The sequence below is a fragment of the Eucalyptus grandis genome, chromosome 5, assembly GCF_016545825.1.
Source record: "Eucalyptus grandis isolate ANBG69807.140 chromosome 5, ASM1654582v1, whole genome shotgun sequence".
NCBI lineage: Eukaryota > Viridiplantae > Streptophyta > Magnoliopsida > Myrtales > Myrtaceae > Eucalyptus > Eucalyptus grandis.
The window spans coordinates 703,523-724,381 of record NC_052616.1 but is presented as its reverse complement, the minus strand read 5'-3'; the positions used below and the strand labels follow the sequence as shown (position 1 = coordinate 724,381).

The 20,859-nt window shown below is 38.8% G+C and overlaps 1 protein-coding gene across 1 annotated transcript; it reads right to left on the bottom strand.

Moving 5' to 3' along the window:
• Nucleotides 1-2,885: 2,885 nt before the first annotated feature.
• Nucleotides 2,886-10,482, bottom strand: LOC104443382 (protein SUPPRESSOR OF PHYA-105 1). The gene is made up of 9 exons (XM_039312751.1): nt 9,864-10,482; nt 9,332-9,618; nt 8,594-8,752; nt 7,019-7,828; nt 6,306-6,452; nt 5,620-5,937; nt 5,475-5,534; nt 4,155-4,879; nt 2,886-3,870 (listed from the first exon to the last, which is right to left on the bottom strand). Exons 1-8 carry the CDS (start codon nt 10,480-10,482, stop codon nt 4,688-4,690), a joined length of 2,592 nt encoding a protein of 863 aa, XP_039168685.1. The 3' UTR covers nt 2,886-3,870; nt 4,155-4,687.
• Between the last annotated feature and the right edge of the window lie 10,377 nt (nt 10,483-20,859).

Here is a 20,859-nt window from a genome sequence, read left to right as displayed (position 1 = left end):
GCCATCACTTGTAGCTAGCGACCTCCACCAGCCACCACCAAGGCCCCCAGCAGCTGACGAAAGGAAATGAACAAAAGAAAAAAAATTCTTTTTCATTTTAAATACGAAATCATTCACATCAACTTTAGTTGCGTCATGTAATATAGCTGACGTTCATGTTAAGATTTCCAATCAAAGTTGGCCGAAATGACGATATTGACAAATCAACAAAATTTTAAAACTAAATTAGATAACTTTTTGAACAGCTACCGCAGTATAAACAACTTACAATCGGCTTTGTAAATCGTGAAACGCAAGTTGGACTTTTGGAGGGTTTTATTCCATTTTTCTATTCCACCAAGAAATCAGCCGGCTTGCACTTAGTACGAAGGACCAGTTGCAGGGGGGGTGCTTATTAAACATCAACGTGAACCAACCTTTATTTTAATGCGACCGCTGTTGCACTTGCCATTACAAACAAAGCAAAATGGCGTATCGAAACGCACGCCTTTCTTTCTCCCGACCGGCTTTGCCCCCCCGAGTGACGGGTGCCATCACGGGCAGTCGCGACGCGGTATCGCGGTTGAGCGTGCATTGGCAAAGCAAGAAATCGAAACAAATGGCACACGACGTGCTTTGCATCGAGATTAGCATGCGATTTTCGATATTTTCCAAACGACTTAAAACTTTTTAGAACAGTTGATCGAGTGCTCGGCTTTTTTCAACGGTATCTACTGCACTGAAGCTCGCATGATGCGTTCTGGGATCAAGACAGAAAGCAGGTGCTGCTTGTGATTTACAGGCGAATTGTTGCTGCTATGCTCATCGAGTGTGTCGACCTCTTCAATGCAAAAGGCGCACGCAATTGCCAGGGTATCTGCATCTTTTGTCCTGGACCTTGGGAGGGATTAGGAGAACATATGCCGCATTGTGTCTTCACATAATTTTTTTCCCTAACCACTTTACCAACTTTAGATCGAATCTCAATTTTAATCCGAACTTCTTCTTCTTTTGTCTCATTAAGAAATACAAACTTTAGATTATGTCCCAATTTTGGGCCAAAACTTTTTCTTATCTCATAAAAAAAAAAATCAATTTTAGGTTGAATTCCACTTATAACCCTAACTTTTTGATATCTTATGAAAAAGCACAAACTTTTAGTTGATACCCAGATCTAGCTTCCGCCAAGATTTGATGATGCCATTAAAGATTCAATGCGTCATTCCACGTGTGCTAAGTGGAAACTTGACGGGCAATATTTAGGTGCCAATTAAAATTTGGTCATTCCATGTGTGCTAAGTGGAAACTTGACGGGGTAATATTTAGGTGCCAATTAAAAGTTGGTGCTTTTTCATACTGGGACATGATCTACAATTGTGTTTTTATTAGTAGATAAAAAAGAGTTTTGGCAGAATTGGGACCTAAGATAAAGTCAGTGTTTCTTTATGAGATAAAAAGAAGTTCGGTCTAGAATTGAAACTTGAGTAAAAATTGGAGCTTTTCCAAAGGAAATGACCTTTTTTTTTTAAAATTATTTTTTTGCAAAAATAATCTCCTTGGACATGCAACCCAAGTTGCAAATTAGGGTTTCTTCATCCGTTATTCAGTAGCACTAGCTGCGCTTCATCATCTATTAAATGCTTCAGTCGTGAGTAGGTAGGAACAAAGTTGGTGGTTTACAAAGAAAAAGAGAAAATTCCCACCATACAATGTTTCTGGTCCAGGCAAATATGTTGCCGTGGAAGAGAAGGATTCAAGAAGGATTCAAGTACTTTTTTACTACTTCGTGCAATTCGGTTGGCCACTGGACACGCCACCAATTACTGCTGAGACACAAACTGAGCCATGAATTCTATGGTATGACATGGAGGGAGAGATCTCAAAGAAACCTTGGACCACACGTTCCCAACTTTGCAGACCCAATTTAATGTTGGTAGGGTTTTGGTCAGTGAGTGGTCGAGCGAAAGCGAGGCCATGTTTTGGGATCGAGTAACATAAGGTTCTTGATCATGTCCGCTTGTCATTGTTAAGTCAATAAATGACAAAGTGACCATGTGAAACCGGCCCTATACAGGCAGATTATACTGTCTCGATCCATGGTCGAACCGTCGAGCTAATGTCAGTCAAATCTTCATCAAGCATTTATGGCAACCGATTTCACAAGAGTAATGGTATGGATTGCTATCATATACTGCTAAAAACTTGGCTTGCCATGTCCTGCCCATGTTACCAAGCAAATCCAGTATAGTAGCGACTGAGCATTCTCATTTCACAAACTCACCGGTCGCCGGAACTTGAATCAGCACATGACCACATGCAAGGCAACATGATTATATGTCTCTGACTATCTCAAGACCACAGGATCAACATCAGCATAATAAATAAGTTGCAACCAACCAAATTGTGCTCTACTCATTCTGTCGACCACAAAATATCTTGATGGGGAATGAATCGGGGAGCATTTGGTCGGTGCACTAGCCTGCACCATCCTAGTGGCCCTTCATTTCCATCTGTTGAACGGTTGCACTTGATTCCTAGTAAGTGATGGAGATCAGGAAAAAGAATAGGAACAGAGCATGAACCTCACGAGGTGGCTTGACTTAATTTTTCCACACCAAAGTTGGTGTCGGCTAGTTGCAAAACTTGTGACAAGCGCAGGTCGTGATTTCGTCGCAGAGAAAAAAGTTTACAACATGGGACGAGGACAAGAGACCATTCCCCTGACTTAGTTCGAATAGACATGACCAATTGCATGTCCTGGATCTTATAAAACACGTCCAATGAAGCACGGTTTAAGTCCGCTGAACTTCCGGGACAAAGTTATCTAGCGATCTGAGTTGCGGTGTGAAGAAATGTCTCTAAAATTTGACAGTCAGAGATGGTATAATATCTCGAGCTTGGAAAAAGAGGTGAATGAGGACTGATCGACACGTCATTTGAAATTGGAGATCATAATGTAATCGCTTACATTATTTTACAGGTGAAAAGCAAGTCCTGCTGTATTTCTAAACGGTGAACAAGGAAAGAATCTTGATGCATCAAGATATCTCGAGTATCAAAATGGCTACGAGTTGGATTTTCACAATGAAAACCATGGAATAATGTAAAGAACAAAAAAATTACATTGCACACTCTAAGATGGTCCCCGTATTTTCACCTCAAGCTGAGAGCAATGAAGAACTCTACTTGCCGAGCTGAAAGTCTTCCGAGCCAGTCTTTCCCTGAGAAACTTTGTAGCAGAGCTCTCTCCAAACTGGAGCAAAAAACTTAGTGCGAAAAGACATGAAGCGATTGTAAACAAATAGTCTGCCGAAACTCTGTTATCTGAAAGACCTTACTATTATATGCTTTGAGAAATTCGACAGAGATTTAAGTCTGCATTCTCGATGGCCATCTTCAAGGAGATTTAAGCCAAAACAACCATTCCACAAAACTGACCTGAATTAAAGCCTAAGCTTCATGTATCCTCTAATCCTATACCCGTCCAATCCTTGGCATGGCAGTATTTGAATGAGATGGATTCATGTAAGTAGGATCACCATTGCTGCTTTTGGATAACCCTGTTGGGGGTTTATGAAATTCCATCCCTCAGAAAAATGTCATCATCACCATAGAATTCCAATCATTTCATATGTTCGTCCATGGAGTAGTGGGTGAAGCAAGACTAAGTATAATTAGAGGATCTCATATTCCTCACAAATGAAGCTTCACTTTTTGAGACATGGATAGTGATGAGTAACTCTTTTTCCAACAGCAACTGGCGATGGAAACTTTTCTTCACCTTGACAAAAAATTATGGAATATAGACCATCACCGATGAAAAGTACTACAAACTGCAGAAGTTCAGAAACAACTCGGGTTCCTTTCATCTCTCCTACTGTGCTGAAATTTCTACATAAAAAATCAATCATCAGTTTGCAGTGGTTTTTATGATCATAGGTTCATGATATATCCATCTTCACATTAAAGGCCTGAAATAAGTCAAACTTTGTAAAACGCTCGAAAGTCGCAACTTGTTGACTATTGGCTTTGAGAAAAGATACTCAGAACTCTTAACTAAAATGACGAGCAGTGGAACATTCATCTACTGGGACAAAAACCATAATCAATCGAATGATATGAAACTATAGTGATCACCCAGATCAAAGTCTCAAAGATATCAAGTGATGGCATACCTGAGCAACTCCCTACTGCTTCTCATGAAAGAGAAAGAGCACGATTGCCGACGAGCAACCAATCGATGACAGATTCATAACACTGCAGCATAAACATAGTCATCAGATATCGCTTGCTCTCGCTATCACGGAAGCCCAACTACATGCACATTTTGTTGAGCCGCCCCAAGAAAGTTATAGCTTGTGATTGTGCCAGGATCAGATGATTAATCGCCTCATGCTATCCCACTTTGTATACCTACATCATACATACTAACAGAAACTGAGGTGATGCTAGATCAGCTATTTATATTTTCTCTCTCTGTGTTCCCAGGACAGCTTGCGTGTCACAAGGCAAACTTACCGCCACAAATGCAAAGCACAGTCTTGGAACTCACCAGCCAATCCAAAAGGCTTGTCTTGAGGACTGTTAAGAGAAAATCATGCTTTCCCCCTCAAACCATCCACTACAGTTTCAAACTGCCAGCAGAATTGGCTGCCACAATCTTATGTCTTCCGTCCCCAGCAAACATAATCAGAGCTACCTTCTTTACTCAAACCATCTGCAAGATCTTCAAACTTCCAGCAGAATTGGCAGCGACCAACATATTCGTCTTTTGTCCCCAGCAAACACTCGAAACAAAATTACCATCATCATTGCCAATCTTGGTTCCAGAAATAGGATCAGAAGATCCAAATGCATGAGAAGTGATTGGCATCGGTAGGGATCTATAGTAACTATAAACCTGGTAAAACAACCGATTATATTTAGTCAGTTTATTCTTTGTTTTCACAATGCTACACTAGATTATTTTGGAGATTACCAGGAGAATAGCAAATAAAGGAAACATTAAAATAAGACCTGGGTTTAGACAGTTTAGACAGTATAGACCTCTAACAAGGAATCCAATTGGTTTGTCGATATCGTTCCTTTTTTCCCTTCCAAGAAATCTCTTAAAAAAGGATGACACTCTCTTAGGTGGCATATCTTTGTCTGGCCGAATAAATTTCATCTTGGTCCAATAAGAAAAGTTTGGGTAATCATAATAAGTGTACTGTGAACATGAACGAAGTAAAACAACACTACTTATCATTGATAGCAGCAGAAATACCAAAATTTCCATCCCCTTTGCTTTTATAATGGTCCACAAATAATTAGAACACCATATCTAAGTCTCAAGCACTGTAACAATTGACATCTAACTTGCAACAGCTTATTGCTGATTTTGAACTTCTTTCATGAAATTTGGCAGTACAAAACAAGCAAGCTTGTAACCAATTTAACCGCATGTTATCAAAGAATAACACTGTACACAAAAAAATGAGACCAAAGTAGTGTACCTCATTAGTCTCTGAGCCACATGCTATGTATCCATCCAAAGTGGACAAGCCAACAAAATTCTGCAAAACCAGAAGCTCATACTCAAGATAATGGAACCGACGGAATGCTTCAAATTGTCAATACATATAGTGAAGAGAAAGCAACCTTCTCATTAGTATGACCCCTATATGTTAAGGTGCAAGCATTTGAGGAAAACCCATCTGAATTCGCTTTCTTTAGATCCCATAGCTTTAAGGTGTTGTCCGTGGATGCAGAGACAATGCTTTCAGAATCCAAAAACTTAATATAGCTGACTGTTTTACCATGTCCAGCTAAAGTGCACCAAGGAATTTGAGTGTGCCGAAGATCGTAGCAATAGATTAAGTTATCAGCACATCCGAAAACCAAGAGATTAGTCGAGTGAGGAGAAAACTGAACACAGCAGACATTGGCCGGGTTCCAAATGGTGCTGACCGAGTTTTTCTGCACACAATCACATTTATGACCTCATTCTTCCTTTTTGAACTAAAAAAATTCTCACATCAAATTCCAAGACCGTAAATTAACTAAAAGTCAAAGCAAGAATCTGTGTCTACACTACTTGAACTCATGGTTGAAGCTTAAGTTAATATTAACGGGGCTTTCAAAGACCAAAAATGATTCATAAAGTCTACTGAGTTTCCTTGCCAGTCTGATTTCCTCAATGTGACTCAGTCCAAGCTTCTTTTCTATTGACGCTTTCATGCATGCATAAATTTTAACTAGGGGGAAGATTATGTCTCTTTTTCAAAAAGATATTTTACCACTGTATGGAGAAAAGAATGTTAAAATAGATACAAGAGATGGCATGCCTCATTGATTGCCCACAGCTTCAAAGAACAGTCATCACTGCCGCTCGCAAACTTCTTAGGGTCTGCCTGAGAGAAGTCAACAGACCAAGCCCTCTTCTGGTGCTCCATATGTTGTGAAAATCCTTGAGCAGTGACCACATCCCATATCTAGGTTCAAGCAATGTTAAAGTGATTATATGCAGAATTAGGATGGCAAATAACCAGGACCAAACATTTTGATTGTTGTTCACATGAGTTCTCTTTGGAACTCACAACACTAAGTTTTGTAAGTCAAACAACTAGAATCAAGAAAGTAATAGCAGGTTCACACTGGTTTTGACAGTAATTTGCTGCTTCATCAAACTCCCCATACACAGACATCTCAACACTAAATCAGTTCCCAGAATGGGAGGTCATTTAGATGTCCGTGAATGCACACAGTTCCTAGTCATCATAATTAAGAAGGAACCATTTAATGATATATTCTGTAGAATCTAGTCAAAAGACTGGTCAAACGAGAGAATAATATGAGGTTCATAGATAGTTTTTACAGTAATTTGATGTTGCAGGGAACTTTCACGAGACAGACATCTCATCACGAAATTGGTACTCAAAACAAGAGTTCACTTAGATGGAACCACAAATGCATACAGTTCCTAGTCATCATAATTAAGAAGGAACCATCCAATGATGCATAGAATCAACAAAGACTGAATTCATTATACTTCACACACCTTAATTGTGCCATCATAATCAGTTGAAGCCAGGTAGTTTCTCATGTAGCTGTTCCAACAGACACAGCTAAGCTTTGAATTGTTTGACATCTCAACTGCCGGATAATGAAGGTCAACTGAGTCATCTAAAAGAGCAGCAAACTCATAGATTTTTATCTTCTTGGACACACCAGCAGCAGCAATATAATCCTCGTCACGGTCAAAACCTATAGATCGAATCACATTTGCACAATTCAGAACATCTCCGCTTCTCAATGTTCCCCGTGCTTCAAACTTACTATACCGAGCAAACTTGCATAAACCATCGAAAAATTCTTCTTTAAGATCAGATGCCGTTTGCTTGACACTAAGGTCGGGAGTTCTCTCTCTATTGCTTAGCAATCCTTTGTCAGGATGTGCCACTGAAGAGCTTTTTCTAGTTTGTGACTGAGATCTCATAAAAAAGTAAGCATCCTCAAGCTGCCTTAAATTTCTTGAGAAGTTTGTTCCAACGGTTGGGAGTGAGTACGGTCTCCTGAGAAATCCGGAAGTCATGACATTTTCTGAAAGGAACTCTGTGGGCACCTCACTAAGCAAAGAGGAGGTTAATGGAGAGGATCTTCTCTCTATTTCTTTAATATCTTCTTCGATTTGTCCTATATTTTCTGCTAACTTTGTGGCGTCCTTCAGTTTTTGAGCTTTAAGTGAAACAAAAAAGCGAAGCAACAGCTCTAATTCTGCATCATTCTCACTGGCAGATCTCCCTGGATGGTCGTTCTGGTTCAATTCATACGATTTTGATGAACATAATAATTCCCAGTGCAAGATTTCCTGTTGAGACAAAAAGAGAAAGAGAAAGCTAATCATTTTGATTCTCAATTTGTAGTTGCTTATTTGGTAATAAAAAATAAAAATCACAGGCTACAAGGTAAGAGTAGAAAAAGATTTTGAAAGCCAGCCAGGTCAAAAGCCTTTCTTGGGTGGTCAAGCAATTTGAGATTAAAATTTGCATATACCACTGAAGAAGCTGCATCTCCCAGTGCATATTTCTTGAGTGAATTCATGGATCAATTTAGAATTATTTACCTCCCCATAGATTAGGTCAATCGAAGGTGATCAACATATTCACCAAGAATGCATTATAACGAAAGCATAAGCTTCCTTTCCTTCCCCTTCCAGCCATGGAATAATGAAGCAAAAAGGCAGACATTAATAGGCATGCAGAGTGTCATGATGTGAGCTCATATCACTCGCTCACAAAACCATGTGCAATGTCTAATTGAGAGCTAGATCAAAATGGGAGCATTTCATGAATTTGCAAGATACTCAGTCACAACCACTTAATCCATAGGGACAATTTAAATTATAGCAATAAAGATGCGAATGTCATTGCTTTATTAGGGGCAAGATCAAAATTCTTATTGGTTCTGAATCTCTAGATGACATAATATTTTGAAACAAGGGTGTTGGTTCCTGGTTCACCAGGACAACATATTTAAGGACCTATAACACATACATGATACCTCAAAATATTACTTAAACATTTATGAGAATCCATAGACATAATGCAGAGAACAAAGCAGTATCTGGAGTTTACCTAGTCTTTGGACGGGAATCATATTCAGGATGAAGAAGCCAAAGACAAAACCCAGCTTCCTTTGGGTTCTCTGAAAGAAACTCTGGCGGCAGAATCCGGCGACTCAAGTCCATCATTCTCACACACTGAGCTTTCCATGACTCAAAGTAACAGAGCAACTGAGAAAAACAGCAGCTAAATTTAGCACGGATTCTTGTGTGCCAAAATAGCACCCCTCAAAAGGCATGCAATCTGACATTTATTGTAGAACAGATTCACAATGACTAAAAAGCAAATGGGGGAGATGTTCATTCACTAGATGGAAAACTTTTTTCTGTTGATTGATGTCAGGCCGAGATCATACATAAGCTGGTCATAGAGGAATTTTGTAGGGAGAAGGAATGCCTACTATTTTTTTCTTACTGGAGAGAATATATTTTCATTTTCCCCTTTAAGTTAAGGCAACTCAATCATTGACAAAAGCTAAATACTCAAAACTCAAATAATGTGTATTGACTAATATGGTTTCCCAAGCAACCAAGGTGATCTCTGATCCTTTGTCAAGTAAAATGACACAACTATGATCCGTACTAGGTGCAATCTCCAACAGGTAAACAATCTTCATTAGTTCAACCAAGACAGAGAAGTGTGTGCTAGGGTCACTCAATGCAGGGATAACGACTTGATGAAAATTTACAGAGCTATGTGCCAGAAATCGAAAGTGCGCGAGCGTCAAATGACAAAGCATTATCCTTAACCTCAAAAAGTAGGACACCGAGGCTGTATATGTTAGACGCAGCAATGCAGCCCATTTCAGTGAGCTCCTCTGGACTAGTATACCATCTCTCCTCCAACTGAGAAAGAACAGATCGAATTTGGTGGCTCAAGTTTGTATTATGTGGCCCAACAGTATGTGCTGATTCTGGAAAATCCGTAACGTTAGGATCTAACTTGGCAAGTATCTGGCTTTCAGAGCCTTGACTGGAGCTGAACTGCTGATATAAAAGAGCTTTTGTGTCTTGACCAAGTTTCTGTTGCTTTTCACCTGAGACACAAAAAGTAGGCTCACCCTGCTTCCACGGCCTTTTCCTTTTTAAATCCTGATTAAGGACAGTCGCTGCCTCTCTGCTGGCCGATGAACCAATATAGCTAATTTTGTTCGACGAAAGCAAAACAAAGTGGGAAGGCCTCAGATCAAGCAAAACAACACCTTGTGAATGAGCAAAATCCACCAATTCTACTATCTGCCTGAACAACTGCAAGCTCTCGAGTTTGTTTATCTTGCGGTACACCCCGGTTTGAGCAACTCTCTTAAGTTCGTCCCATCATGCGAAATTTCCAGTCCTGACTTATCGATGCCATGCAGTAAAGGCTTGTCAGTGCTTGAGATCGCTTCCAATGATGCTGGAGAAGCTACTTTAGCTTCGGACATCGGCTTCTCGGGTTCCCAGTCTTTAACCCCATCAGCGGAACAGCTGAAAATCCCCTTTCCCTTCATGATTTTCTCAGCCTCCCTAGATTGTTCATTGGATAACATCCGCTCATCAATTTCCCGAATCAGTAAAGGCTTTTGAACTGGTATATGTGACGGCATTCCCACATTTTCCTCACCGAACCTTGCCATCGCTGCAGAACTATCTTGGGAGCCAAGAATTTCACTCGGCAATTGAGGGAGATGCTGCAACTGGCGTTGCATGAAAACATGATGGCCGCTACTCAAAGCTATCTGATGCATATTCTCCACCGTTAACTCTTCAACCACGGGCCTGGCATCCTGAACACTGAAGTTGGCAGTTGCAGTGGCAGTGGGATGCTCGGAACAAGAGGAGGTCACACAAGCACTCGGATCTTTCTCATCCATATTATCCATAGAAGAGTGCGAAGAGATCGGGGGCCACTTGTTGTTCATATACGAATAAAAAAAACGATCCTCCAGCATCAAAAGTTTATCAGATTGTCTCCTCCCGGGTTCTCCAGTCCCAGAAACAGAAAATGCAAATCTTTTCTCGGTTGGCAGTTCCATGCAGCCCAATTACTCAGCCTGACCTTTGGCGCATTCAATATACATGATTCCTCATGCAAAGTGACCTATCAAGACCCGAAATCGCAACTAAAAAACAATCCCAGATGACAGTGTACAGAGAGGAGAAAGAGAGAGAGAGAGAGAGAGAGAGAGAGAGGGAGAGGGGAAAAACTTGCCTGAAATGGGAAGATAACTTTCCTCCAAAAACATCACGAACAAATATCCCACCAATTATATTGCATATATATATTAATAGGGGGGAAAAAGGGGAACAGAAGAAAAAAGAAGCCTGAAAAAGGGACTGTCTCTATCAGTGCCTTAGATATTTATCTCAACTTTCTTCTCAAGCAAGTGAACAGAGTCTCTCCACATCATTCGCCCCTTGCGATGCGAAAACTTTCTGACAAGGTGTCGGATATCATGACCCTTTTCCCCTTCCTTGTTCGCATTATATATTTTTCAGTACCAAAAGTTTGTCGAAGAGGGTCTGTCTCTTGTTGAGGTCAGATTCTCGAAACAGGAATTCCATGCTTTTTTTGTCCGTCATCTTCTGCGGATGGCGAGGGAGGTCAAGAGCGCGAGTGCCACGACGGTCTTCGTAAGGGCATGCCGTCGTCTTTTTCTTTTCTTTTCTTTTTTCTCTCTTTTCTTTCTTTTTGGCGTTTAATAAGCTTGCAGAGCACGCCGCTCTGCCTCTTGGGATCTTCGAAGCGCGCACGGAGCGGCAGAGAAAAAAGCGGCGGCGGCGGCTCGCACTTCCCAGCGCCGCCAGAGACCGCCACCGCAGCGCTTAGCCGACGTTGCTCCGACGTAGGGAAGTCTCTCACCGCCGTCTCAGACACTGACTGGCACGTTTCCTCCTCCTCTGCCTCCCCTCTGTCTCTCGTCTCCTTTGTCTGTCTTCTTCTACGCTGCAGCCATTGAAGGAGCTGCGCGAGACGCGCACCAGTGGCACCGCTGTAAATAAGGCCGACACCGGTGGCGTTCTGACAAGTTCGCCCTTTCTCGGTCCGTTGTCTAATTGGAGGACGAGGTTTAGACACGTCGCTAATTTGGTTAGGCTGTCTATTCTGACAAGAACGCATGTGTTATAATGTTCGCGGGGAAAAAAAAATATCCCTTAGCATTAAATGCATGGATAGCACGCGTTGAGATTTGTCCATTTGTCCAATTCTCATGCCTAGTCATCCTTGAACTTCCCGTCCATGACAAGATTTCATGCTAACAATATTGCCAGTCGCTCGTTTAAAAAATAAATTTATTACTATCATAGGGGTTTGTCTCTTTCACGAAAAATTCAATACATAAAAAATATTTTTTCGAAAAAATAATTATTTATATGACTTATAAAAATGAATGAATATAAAATATTTTCATCGCCTATGAAATGATTAGATATAAATTATTGTGGATAATGAAAACGTTTTTCATTAACTAAATTTTTTAAGTGATATAACTAATTGTATATTTGGGAAAATGTTCTCCATATTTTAAGTTTCCAATTAAGTAAACACACCCTAAACGTTGATTGGATCTTGATTGAGTAGGCATTGGGGTACCTTAAAGTTCCATTTATATAGTGGAAAATAAATGATTTGGAAATTATTTTTCTAATAAAAATATTTAAATTATAAATATTTTCATGGATAATAAAAATTTCTTTTATTCATTCATTTTCATTAGTATAAATGATTATTTTTTAGAAAATGTTACCGCAACAAGCACATACAATCTTCATGGCTTGGCTGAGGTATCTCATTTCTGCGACTTCGGAGAAAGGCCACGGGGGCGGGGAGAGATGGAGGGCGAGCTGCGTTGGGGGCAAGGGACAATCACTCTCACCTGGCATGGCCCTCCACGAGATCACACGATGCACGATCGCCGTTGATTGGGCAGCTCACCTACTTTCTGTGCTGTTGCTATCCGTTTGATTGGGATAAAGGCACGGTGATCGCTTGATCAGTTTCGCCTCGACTCTATTGGAATGATCCCATCGAAGCATTGATTGTATCCGAACAACACTATTCCTTATATGTAATGTGATTTATGGAATTCACGACTAACCAATTTGGTATGATCTGACTTTAATGTTGTGCTAAGTAGAGATCGGATTTTGAGATGTATGGTTTCGATTGTTTCATGGACTGAACCCGACTCCTCTCTCACTTAGTTCGCCCAGTGAGGCGAGATGGTGATATAATGAATTTGAATGCAATCGCTATAGGGAAAAAAACGAGAGTTGTCGAAAGCTGAAGTCGACAAAAGAAATAATTCACGCCGTCAACCACACATGTAGAATAGTTGGCAGTTGGTTGATGTCCGGATGAGTTAAGCTCCGTGCGTAAGCACCGATCATTGCTCATTCAACATTTGTGTCCATGTGTTCAACACCTTATGCATCATGATACGCCTAAGGGGTAAAATAGCTATGCCAAGCTCACTGTCTGATTATGAAAAAGAAAGAACTGATCTAATTTGTCAAATTAGGGTTGAATGGGATTTGAGATTCGTAATAAAGGTCCGTATCGTTTAGCAAACACCTATAAATGGCACTCAATCCTCCCACAAAAAGGGCAGCACAGTCAAAAGAATTATGGGCCACGACCCATATCCAAGTTTCGGCCCATTATCAGGCCTCTAGTCCGGTTTCCAAACTAGCCCAGCCTCTGTTGTTCCTCAACAGGCCCAACTTAGTTGATATCTCTTTTGACATCAAGCTCTTGTTGACATCCAATATCGTCAGTGTTTCGATTTTGGAACGTGTCAACTCATCTTCGAGCCTGCACATGACTATCCAAACTCCGAATTCAAATTCACGACGTTAGTAGGGTATTTTATTAGTTCGAGATCTATGGTAATCTAAAAGATCGAGAAATTTTCATTCCCGGCCCACAGAAAAAGTGATTTACTTATAGTCAGGATATACGTAAGCATTTGATCATTCTTATCGACTTTGCCATCAACTCGTAACAGCCTGTGCGAGAGTGATCCAAGTCATAAAAAGGCGGAGGCGTGGCATAATCTGACCGGAAAAGGAGTTCTTAGGGTAGCTGATGTGATGGAAAACGGGAATCGGGAAGGATTCTAAGCATGCACGAGAAATTTCGGCTGCTGGGAGGGTCAATCGAATCGGTCATTTCCGAGGAACCATCGGTGTGGACGGGTACGATTGCGTAAAATGGATTTTAACTTTTGCGAATGTGTCAACGCCAAATTTTGACTCCTTCTCGAAGGAGAACAGGACGTAATCAAAGGGGCTTGATCAACGCCCCCCGCGCATGCGTTTTCCGCAAAGGAAAAGGACGTCTTCGTTTTCACGTGCTGAACGGGGTTGCTCCCCATGTACGCGTCGCTGTGGATATGCCAATGTTGCATTCCGCCTCGCCGGGGCCCACCTCTTTTGTCTCGTTGAATGTTGCCACGCCGAGACGTGACCGGGGACCAGTCAGCCAACCCGTGTGCGGCGGCTATATGCTCGAACTTGGAGCCCTTGCCGGCCCGACCCAGTAAACGCTAGTACCCTTTGATTGAACCACGTTCAGGATTGGTAGCTAGCTTAGCTACCAGCCATGCATGCAGTCGTTTCAAGGCATTTGTATGGTTGATAAGAATCCATATCTTCGTAATAAACAAATGAATGTCGGTCAAGTCCAAGTAAGCATTTAATATATCATCCAATTGCGGAAATCAGCATTAAAAAGTAAACGTTAGTTGTTAGTTTTTTCTCTCTATATCTCTTTGTGGAGAGCTAAGGCGACTACATCAATGGAAAAAGTATCAAATAAGTCATGAAGCTGTTGCACTTGTGTCAATTTGGTTATAAATATTTCAATTGTCTCAACTTAGTCCTAAACATTTTCAAATTTTTCCAATTAAATCCATCCGGTTAATTTAAGCTAAAACTCGTTAATGAGGACATTTTTTTTAATTAATAATATTTTGAATTTTTCCTTTTCCTTCTCCTTTTCCTTTTGCCATTGACCGGTCACCGGCCATAGGCCATGATTGGTGAGGGCTGGCTTTACTTGAGTGAGGCCTGGGCAAGGGTGGCCTTAGAATGGACCTTCCTCAAGGCCAACCCTCACCCATGGCCTTTGGTAAAAGAAAGGGAAAAGAACAAAAAGGAAAATTTTTAATAAAAAAATCTCAACCTCAACGTCAACCTCAACCTCAATGCCAATGTTACATAGGACAATCGAGGTCTGCGTTAGTAATTTCCAAATTGAATTGGCGGATGGATTTAATTGGAAAAACGTAAAAATATTTGGGACAATATTAGCACAATTGAAAAGTTTAGGTCTAAATTGTTATAAATACAATAAAATTAAAGATTTTTTTAGTATTTTTCCCCCTAAATCAACTAATTTATTAGGCACGAGGTCTTTACGAGATCAACCACTGTGGCCCCCTTAGAACAATGCGAAAAAAAGAAGATTATAAAGACCTAAATCACCTTTTATTCCAAAGAAGATGATAAAAAAAACGGATTAGCGTGTCCATCTCCAGTCCTCCCTGTGGTCTCTATGATCTCTAAAAGTGGCGAACCACCCCATCTTAAATGCAACACGAAAGTGCACAACACTTTCTCTTTCTTTCTTTTAATGCTTTTCTTATATGGCGTCGTGGAAGACGATACTCCTAGAAAATGCCCGACTACCTATACAGTCAAACCTAACAAAGGATAATATACATATATATATATATATAGGGGGGAAGAGAATTCTTCTACCTTCAATAGAAAACCAAAAGCGGCACCTTTGAATGACCCTCGTGAAAGAGTGACTTACTAGCTCACAGGCATAAAATACTTTGGGCTATAGATAAATTAAGTGCATCGTGGAAAGACAAGGCATCAAAAGTGAGAAGGAGAGAAAGGTTGAAGGAGTCCATCCACTTTTGCCCTTTTCACGTGGTGGTTTTACATTGTTCCCACCGTCCTCTTAGCATGCCCACACTACTACATTGCAACCCACGGTTCTCGACATGACATGTCTATCATCGTGAACATTTCACATTCAACGTAGACAGACTTGAATGATAAATTGAGGCACGTCACTCATGACATGACATAAATCATATCTTTCACCGGTTGATCCATTTAATCCGTTTAGACATGAATCGGCATATTGAAAGTAACGCATAACTTTTTTTGTACATGATATTATTGCCTTTCATGTGATAGTTTCCATTGCTCTCTTCGTCCTCTTAACAAGTCGATGATGTTATATTGTGATTGGTGATTCTCGACACGACCCATTTGTCATCATGAATGTTCACGTTCAACATAAACAAACTCAAATGATAAATTGGGGCACATTGGTCATGACATGACATAAATCGTGTCTTCTGCCGACTAATCTGCTTAATCTGTTTAGACACAAATTGACAAATTTAAATTAACACGTAACTTTTGGTACACAATATTATGATTTTCACATGATAGTTTTCATTACTCTCTCTGTGCTCTTAGCACGTTGATACTACTACATTGCAACCAACAATTTTCGATATGACCTATTTGTCATCATAAATGTTCACATTTGACATAAATTGACTTGAATGATAAATTGGGGTACTTTGGCCATGACAGGGCATAAATTGCATCCTTCACTGACTAATCCACTTAATTTGTTTAGACATGAATCGGCATATTTAAATTAATGCGTAAATTTTTGTATATGATATTATTACTTTTCACCTGATAGTTTTCCATTGCTATCTCCGTTCTCTTAGCACACTAATGCTACTATATTGCGATCGGTAATTCTTGACACGATCCGTTTGTTATCAAAAATGTTCATATTGAAGTTAAACATACTCAAATGATAAATTGGGGTACGTTGGTCATGACATGACATAAATCATATCTTTTGTTGGCCGATCCACTTAATCTGTTTAGATATAAATGGGCATCTTTAAATTAACGTGTAACTTTTTATACACGATATATTGCTTTTTCACATTACAGTTTTCCATTGCTCTCACTGCTTTCTTAGCATGTCGACACTATTACATGGTGATCGTTAATTCTTGACACAACCTATTTGTCATCACGAGTGTTCACATTTGACATAAACACACTAGAACAGTAAATTGGGGCATGTTGGTCGCAACATGACATAAATCGTATCTTCCATCAGCCGACTCGCTTAATCTGTTTAGACATGAATTTACATTTTAAATTAACGCGTAAGTTTTTATATGCGATATTATTAAATATGTTTTTATCACTTTAAAATACTCATCTTTAAAATTCTTTTCATCCTTTTAGGAGTTCATAAAAGCGACACTCACATAAAAAAATAATGATGGGTAAATTAGAAACGCACTTGCGGAAACGTAGCTCATGAAATGGGTTAGCGTATTGTGCTATGCCGACTCCCAAAAAATTCGGCAATGCGTTTAACAATCATGCCAATCGTGCTGCATCGTACGACCCGCCTTGTTAGGCGTGTCGTTTTCTTGTCGAGGAAGCTAAAGATACATCGAATCATTTAAACATGACGTGTTCAAGCTAGCTTCGCTTCTTCTTGATTATAAACTATACATACGATTTTAGCATTGCTTTCCGTTTTTTTTTCTTTTTTTTTTTTTCAGGGATCGATTTCCTCGAGTTATTAATGAGATAGGACCTAACGCAATATCGAGAACTCCGTTTTTTTCAATGCTTGAATTCCTCACGCAAGTCCAATCTATCATACCTTCGTGATCTACCGTACGCACACGGTAATAAAAAAAGCAAGCATTACAATCACTGTGCTGAGGAAGAAAAGGGAAAGCGGCAAAGCGAGTCGTCGATGCATCCTAATCAAAGACCCTTCAACGCCTTCCCCGCAACTTTTTCATTTCACGTGCGCCTCGTGCCACGCTCTCTTACTGCGCTCCGGCGGGATGGTGACCTCGTTCATGCATTTTCCTGTTTTTCGTTGCATGCACTTGCGGCAGTCCCTTGAGAAACTCTCCTTTTGTCTGCGCATAACGCCACCCAGATGTCGGTCCATCTGCTCGAAATTGCGGGCGCTCGAGTTTTCCCATTCGGACGGCTTTAAGACTCGGTCGATCTTGAAGGTCCAAACCATGATTGCATGGAGGAAAACCTAAATGCCATTGTCCTTCCCTTGCTCGACACAAACAGTAGAAATGCCAAAAGAATCCCATCGATCGTGCTGAAAACGACTTTTATCATCGCCTTTTTGCGTCTATTGATCCAATTTTCCGAGATCGGAGGGCGCCCCGAGATTCATGCTGCATGGCAACACGAGAAATCAATGCCCATCTTGCGATTGTTAAAACATGCTTCCCAGGGGAATATTCGACTTTTAAAGCATCGACATGTCATAAGACAATTGATATGTTATTAACCGTAACATTTATACGGGAAGGTATTTTATTTATAAAAATGATTAATACCATGAAAACTCCTTAATTAGTATAAATTTACCCAAACTAATTTTTTACCACCAAAAATCCAAATATAATACATTTGTGACTAATTTATTTTCATTAATTTCCGTTAAATTAGATTAATATCACGAAAATCTATAAACTGAGGTAAAATCCAAAACTGATTTATTCGTTAATTGTCATGTATTATCTAACTCGATAATTTGATGGTAAAATTTAATAAAAATTAACATATGCTAAATTTATCTCAGTGTATAAATTTAGGACTTTTTGTGATAAAAAATTAATCTAGAATAAATTTATTATATATATAAATTTAAAATTACTCGTGATATTAAATTTTTATTTTATTTTATAAAATCCACAACTTAATTGCTCTTTGATTTTTGCAGTTTTACTAGCTATTTATAGGCTATATTTTACTCTATGATAATGACTTGATTTAACTGGATAAGAGCTGAAAAGGGCAATGTCAACTTTTCCGAAAGAATGGAGAGAGAAGTGGGGTTTTACCGATTCGGGTCCTATCACCTCAACTAAAGATCAAATCGACGTGATTTGTATGCTTTCCCAAACAGAAAAAAAAGCCACCAATTTGACCTTTGCACGCCCCGTGCAATAAATCCGAGCAAAAGAAAAAGCTTGCGGTTGTAACATATCTGCATATTTTATTTTTCTTTTTAAGTAAAATGAAAAAATAGTAGATCACCAAAAAAAAAAAATCCTTCCGAACACGATGTAAAATGTCGTCAAATGTGGAATCGAGCTTCTATTGCGTTTTTTTCTTTTTTTATATCGTTTTCCTTCTCCTATTTGAAAAATCAAAGTGAGAGCATGTCGTTGAGAGGAGAATCTCCCCTTTTGAAGGCTCTATCTATTTTGCTAAAAAATAAATAATTTAAAAATATCATTTTAGAAATGATCGTTTGAGGCAATTTGTTAATAAAAAGTACTTCATTATCAATAATAACTTAAATCAAAACATTTTCATAGATAATTAAAAAAAAAATTGTCCATTAAATTTTGTAGGCAATACATGTGATTATATTCAGGATATTATTTTCCAAAATCATTCGTTTCCGCAAAACAAACGCACTTTAATGCTCTAATTTGTTTCATTGAAAATGAACGATTTATAAAATAATTTTCTAAAAATAATTGTTTATATCGTTTGAAATAAATAGTCATTAAACATTTTTTCATCATCAACAATGATTTATGTCTAAACATATTCACGATGATAAAAATATTCTTCATTCATTCATCTTCAGGAGCGTTATTATTAGAAAAATATATATATTTTAAATCCTCTATTTTCCGTGAACTAAAAGGCATCCTAAATTATCTAATTTTCAGTTAACAATTGGAGAATGAGGTTATATGTTTCTTAAGTAACGTCATTATTATTATTAATTTTTTTTTTTAAATAAAGCACCTGAGTAGCTGAAAAGGCTAGGTCCACTTGTTGCTTAAATCCAAAATGGAGTAGACTCCCATGATCCAAAGTAAGGTGAGTCACTGGAATGTTGTGATTCAAGTGGCATGAAATGCTTGGGAAAAGAGAGTCCACTTTCGTGCCACCACTCCTTTGTTGATGGAAACTCGTCATCCCTTTGGTGTTTCCTGATGTTTCTTCCCACACACTCACTCAACCCAACAATTTTTTATTTTATTTTATATATATATATCTCTATTTGTTGTGATATATATGATATCCTATTTTAGATAAGTTATAGTAGATTATATATATTCAATATAATATTTTCCTGTTCGATCTATGGTAGGCGACTCATAAGATTTGACATAAAATAACCGTCGCGTGCATTTGAATACGAAATCTTGTGCTTCTTTTTTTGACGTGTAAGCATATCGAACGTTTTCTCCGAATAAGATAACCCCATTATATTAATTAGTTTTGCGCTTTTCCTTTTTAATGTCATGAGTGGCCTCATTGTTTTAATCCGACTCGAGTAAGAGCGAGTTGCACGTAATGCACACACGACTTATGGTTTATTGCAAAAAAAAAGCATATAGACCACTTATCACTTAAACTCGCCAAACGGATGGGTCAAGTTGAAAATGGTTCGATCCAAATAAATCCATTTAATATGTTTTGATATATTTACATGCAATACAAATCTAATGACACATATCTGACCCTCACCCATTTTGTTAAAACACTTACATGTTGAACCTAAGAATTCATACCCAAACTGAGGTAAGAGTGTGGAGTAAGTATGAGATTGAATGAGGATTGAAAAAAAAGAATAGAGAATCATAAATGTTGGTTGGGTCTAAATAAGTTGTAAACCTATTTATGGAACATTTAATACCCCATTTAACACCCATGTGGATTAATAAGTGGGTCAATGACCCATTTTGACGGGTCTATCACTCATCTTCTAAGTGGTTTTGACAACAATAAAAATTCCTCGTTGTAACAAGTGTCATTGTTTATTTGTAAAATAAACAAAATAATGATTTTCCTTGTCCCATATAAAAAAGTTGGAAGGATATGAACCACTATATAAGTGTGGGTGTCTTTAGGCTTGCTCAAATGAAGACAATGAATTGTGGGTTAGATTCACAATAACCACATGCGAATGCATGATTATTAGGTGCACGCTCGTGGATAATAATTAGTACTAATCCTCTCTCTTTATTATTATTATTATTATTAATATTATTATTATTATTATTATTATTTTCGTGCATTTATTTTGCTAATAATGTCACAACCTTTGAAAGGTTGAATTTATTCAATACGTATTTTCAAAAGTTATGAAATTTAGAATTAAAAAAATTATATTATTTTTTATTTTGGATTTTTAATATATCTTTCAAGGTAACCCATGTGAA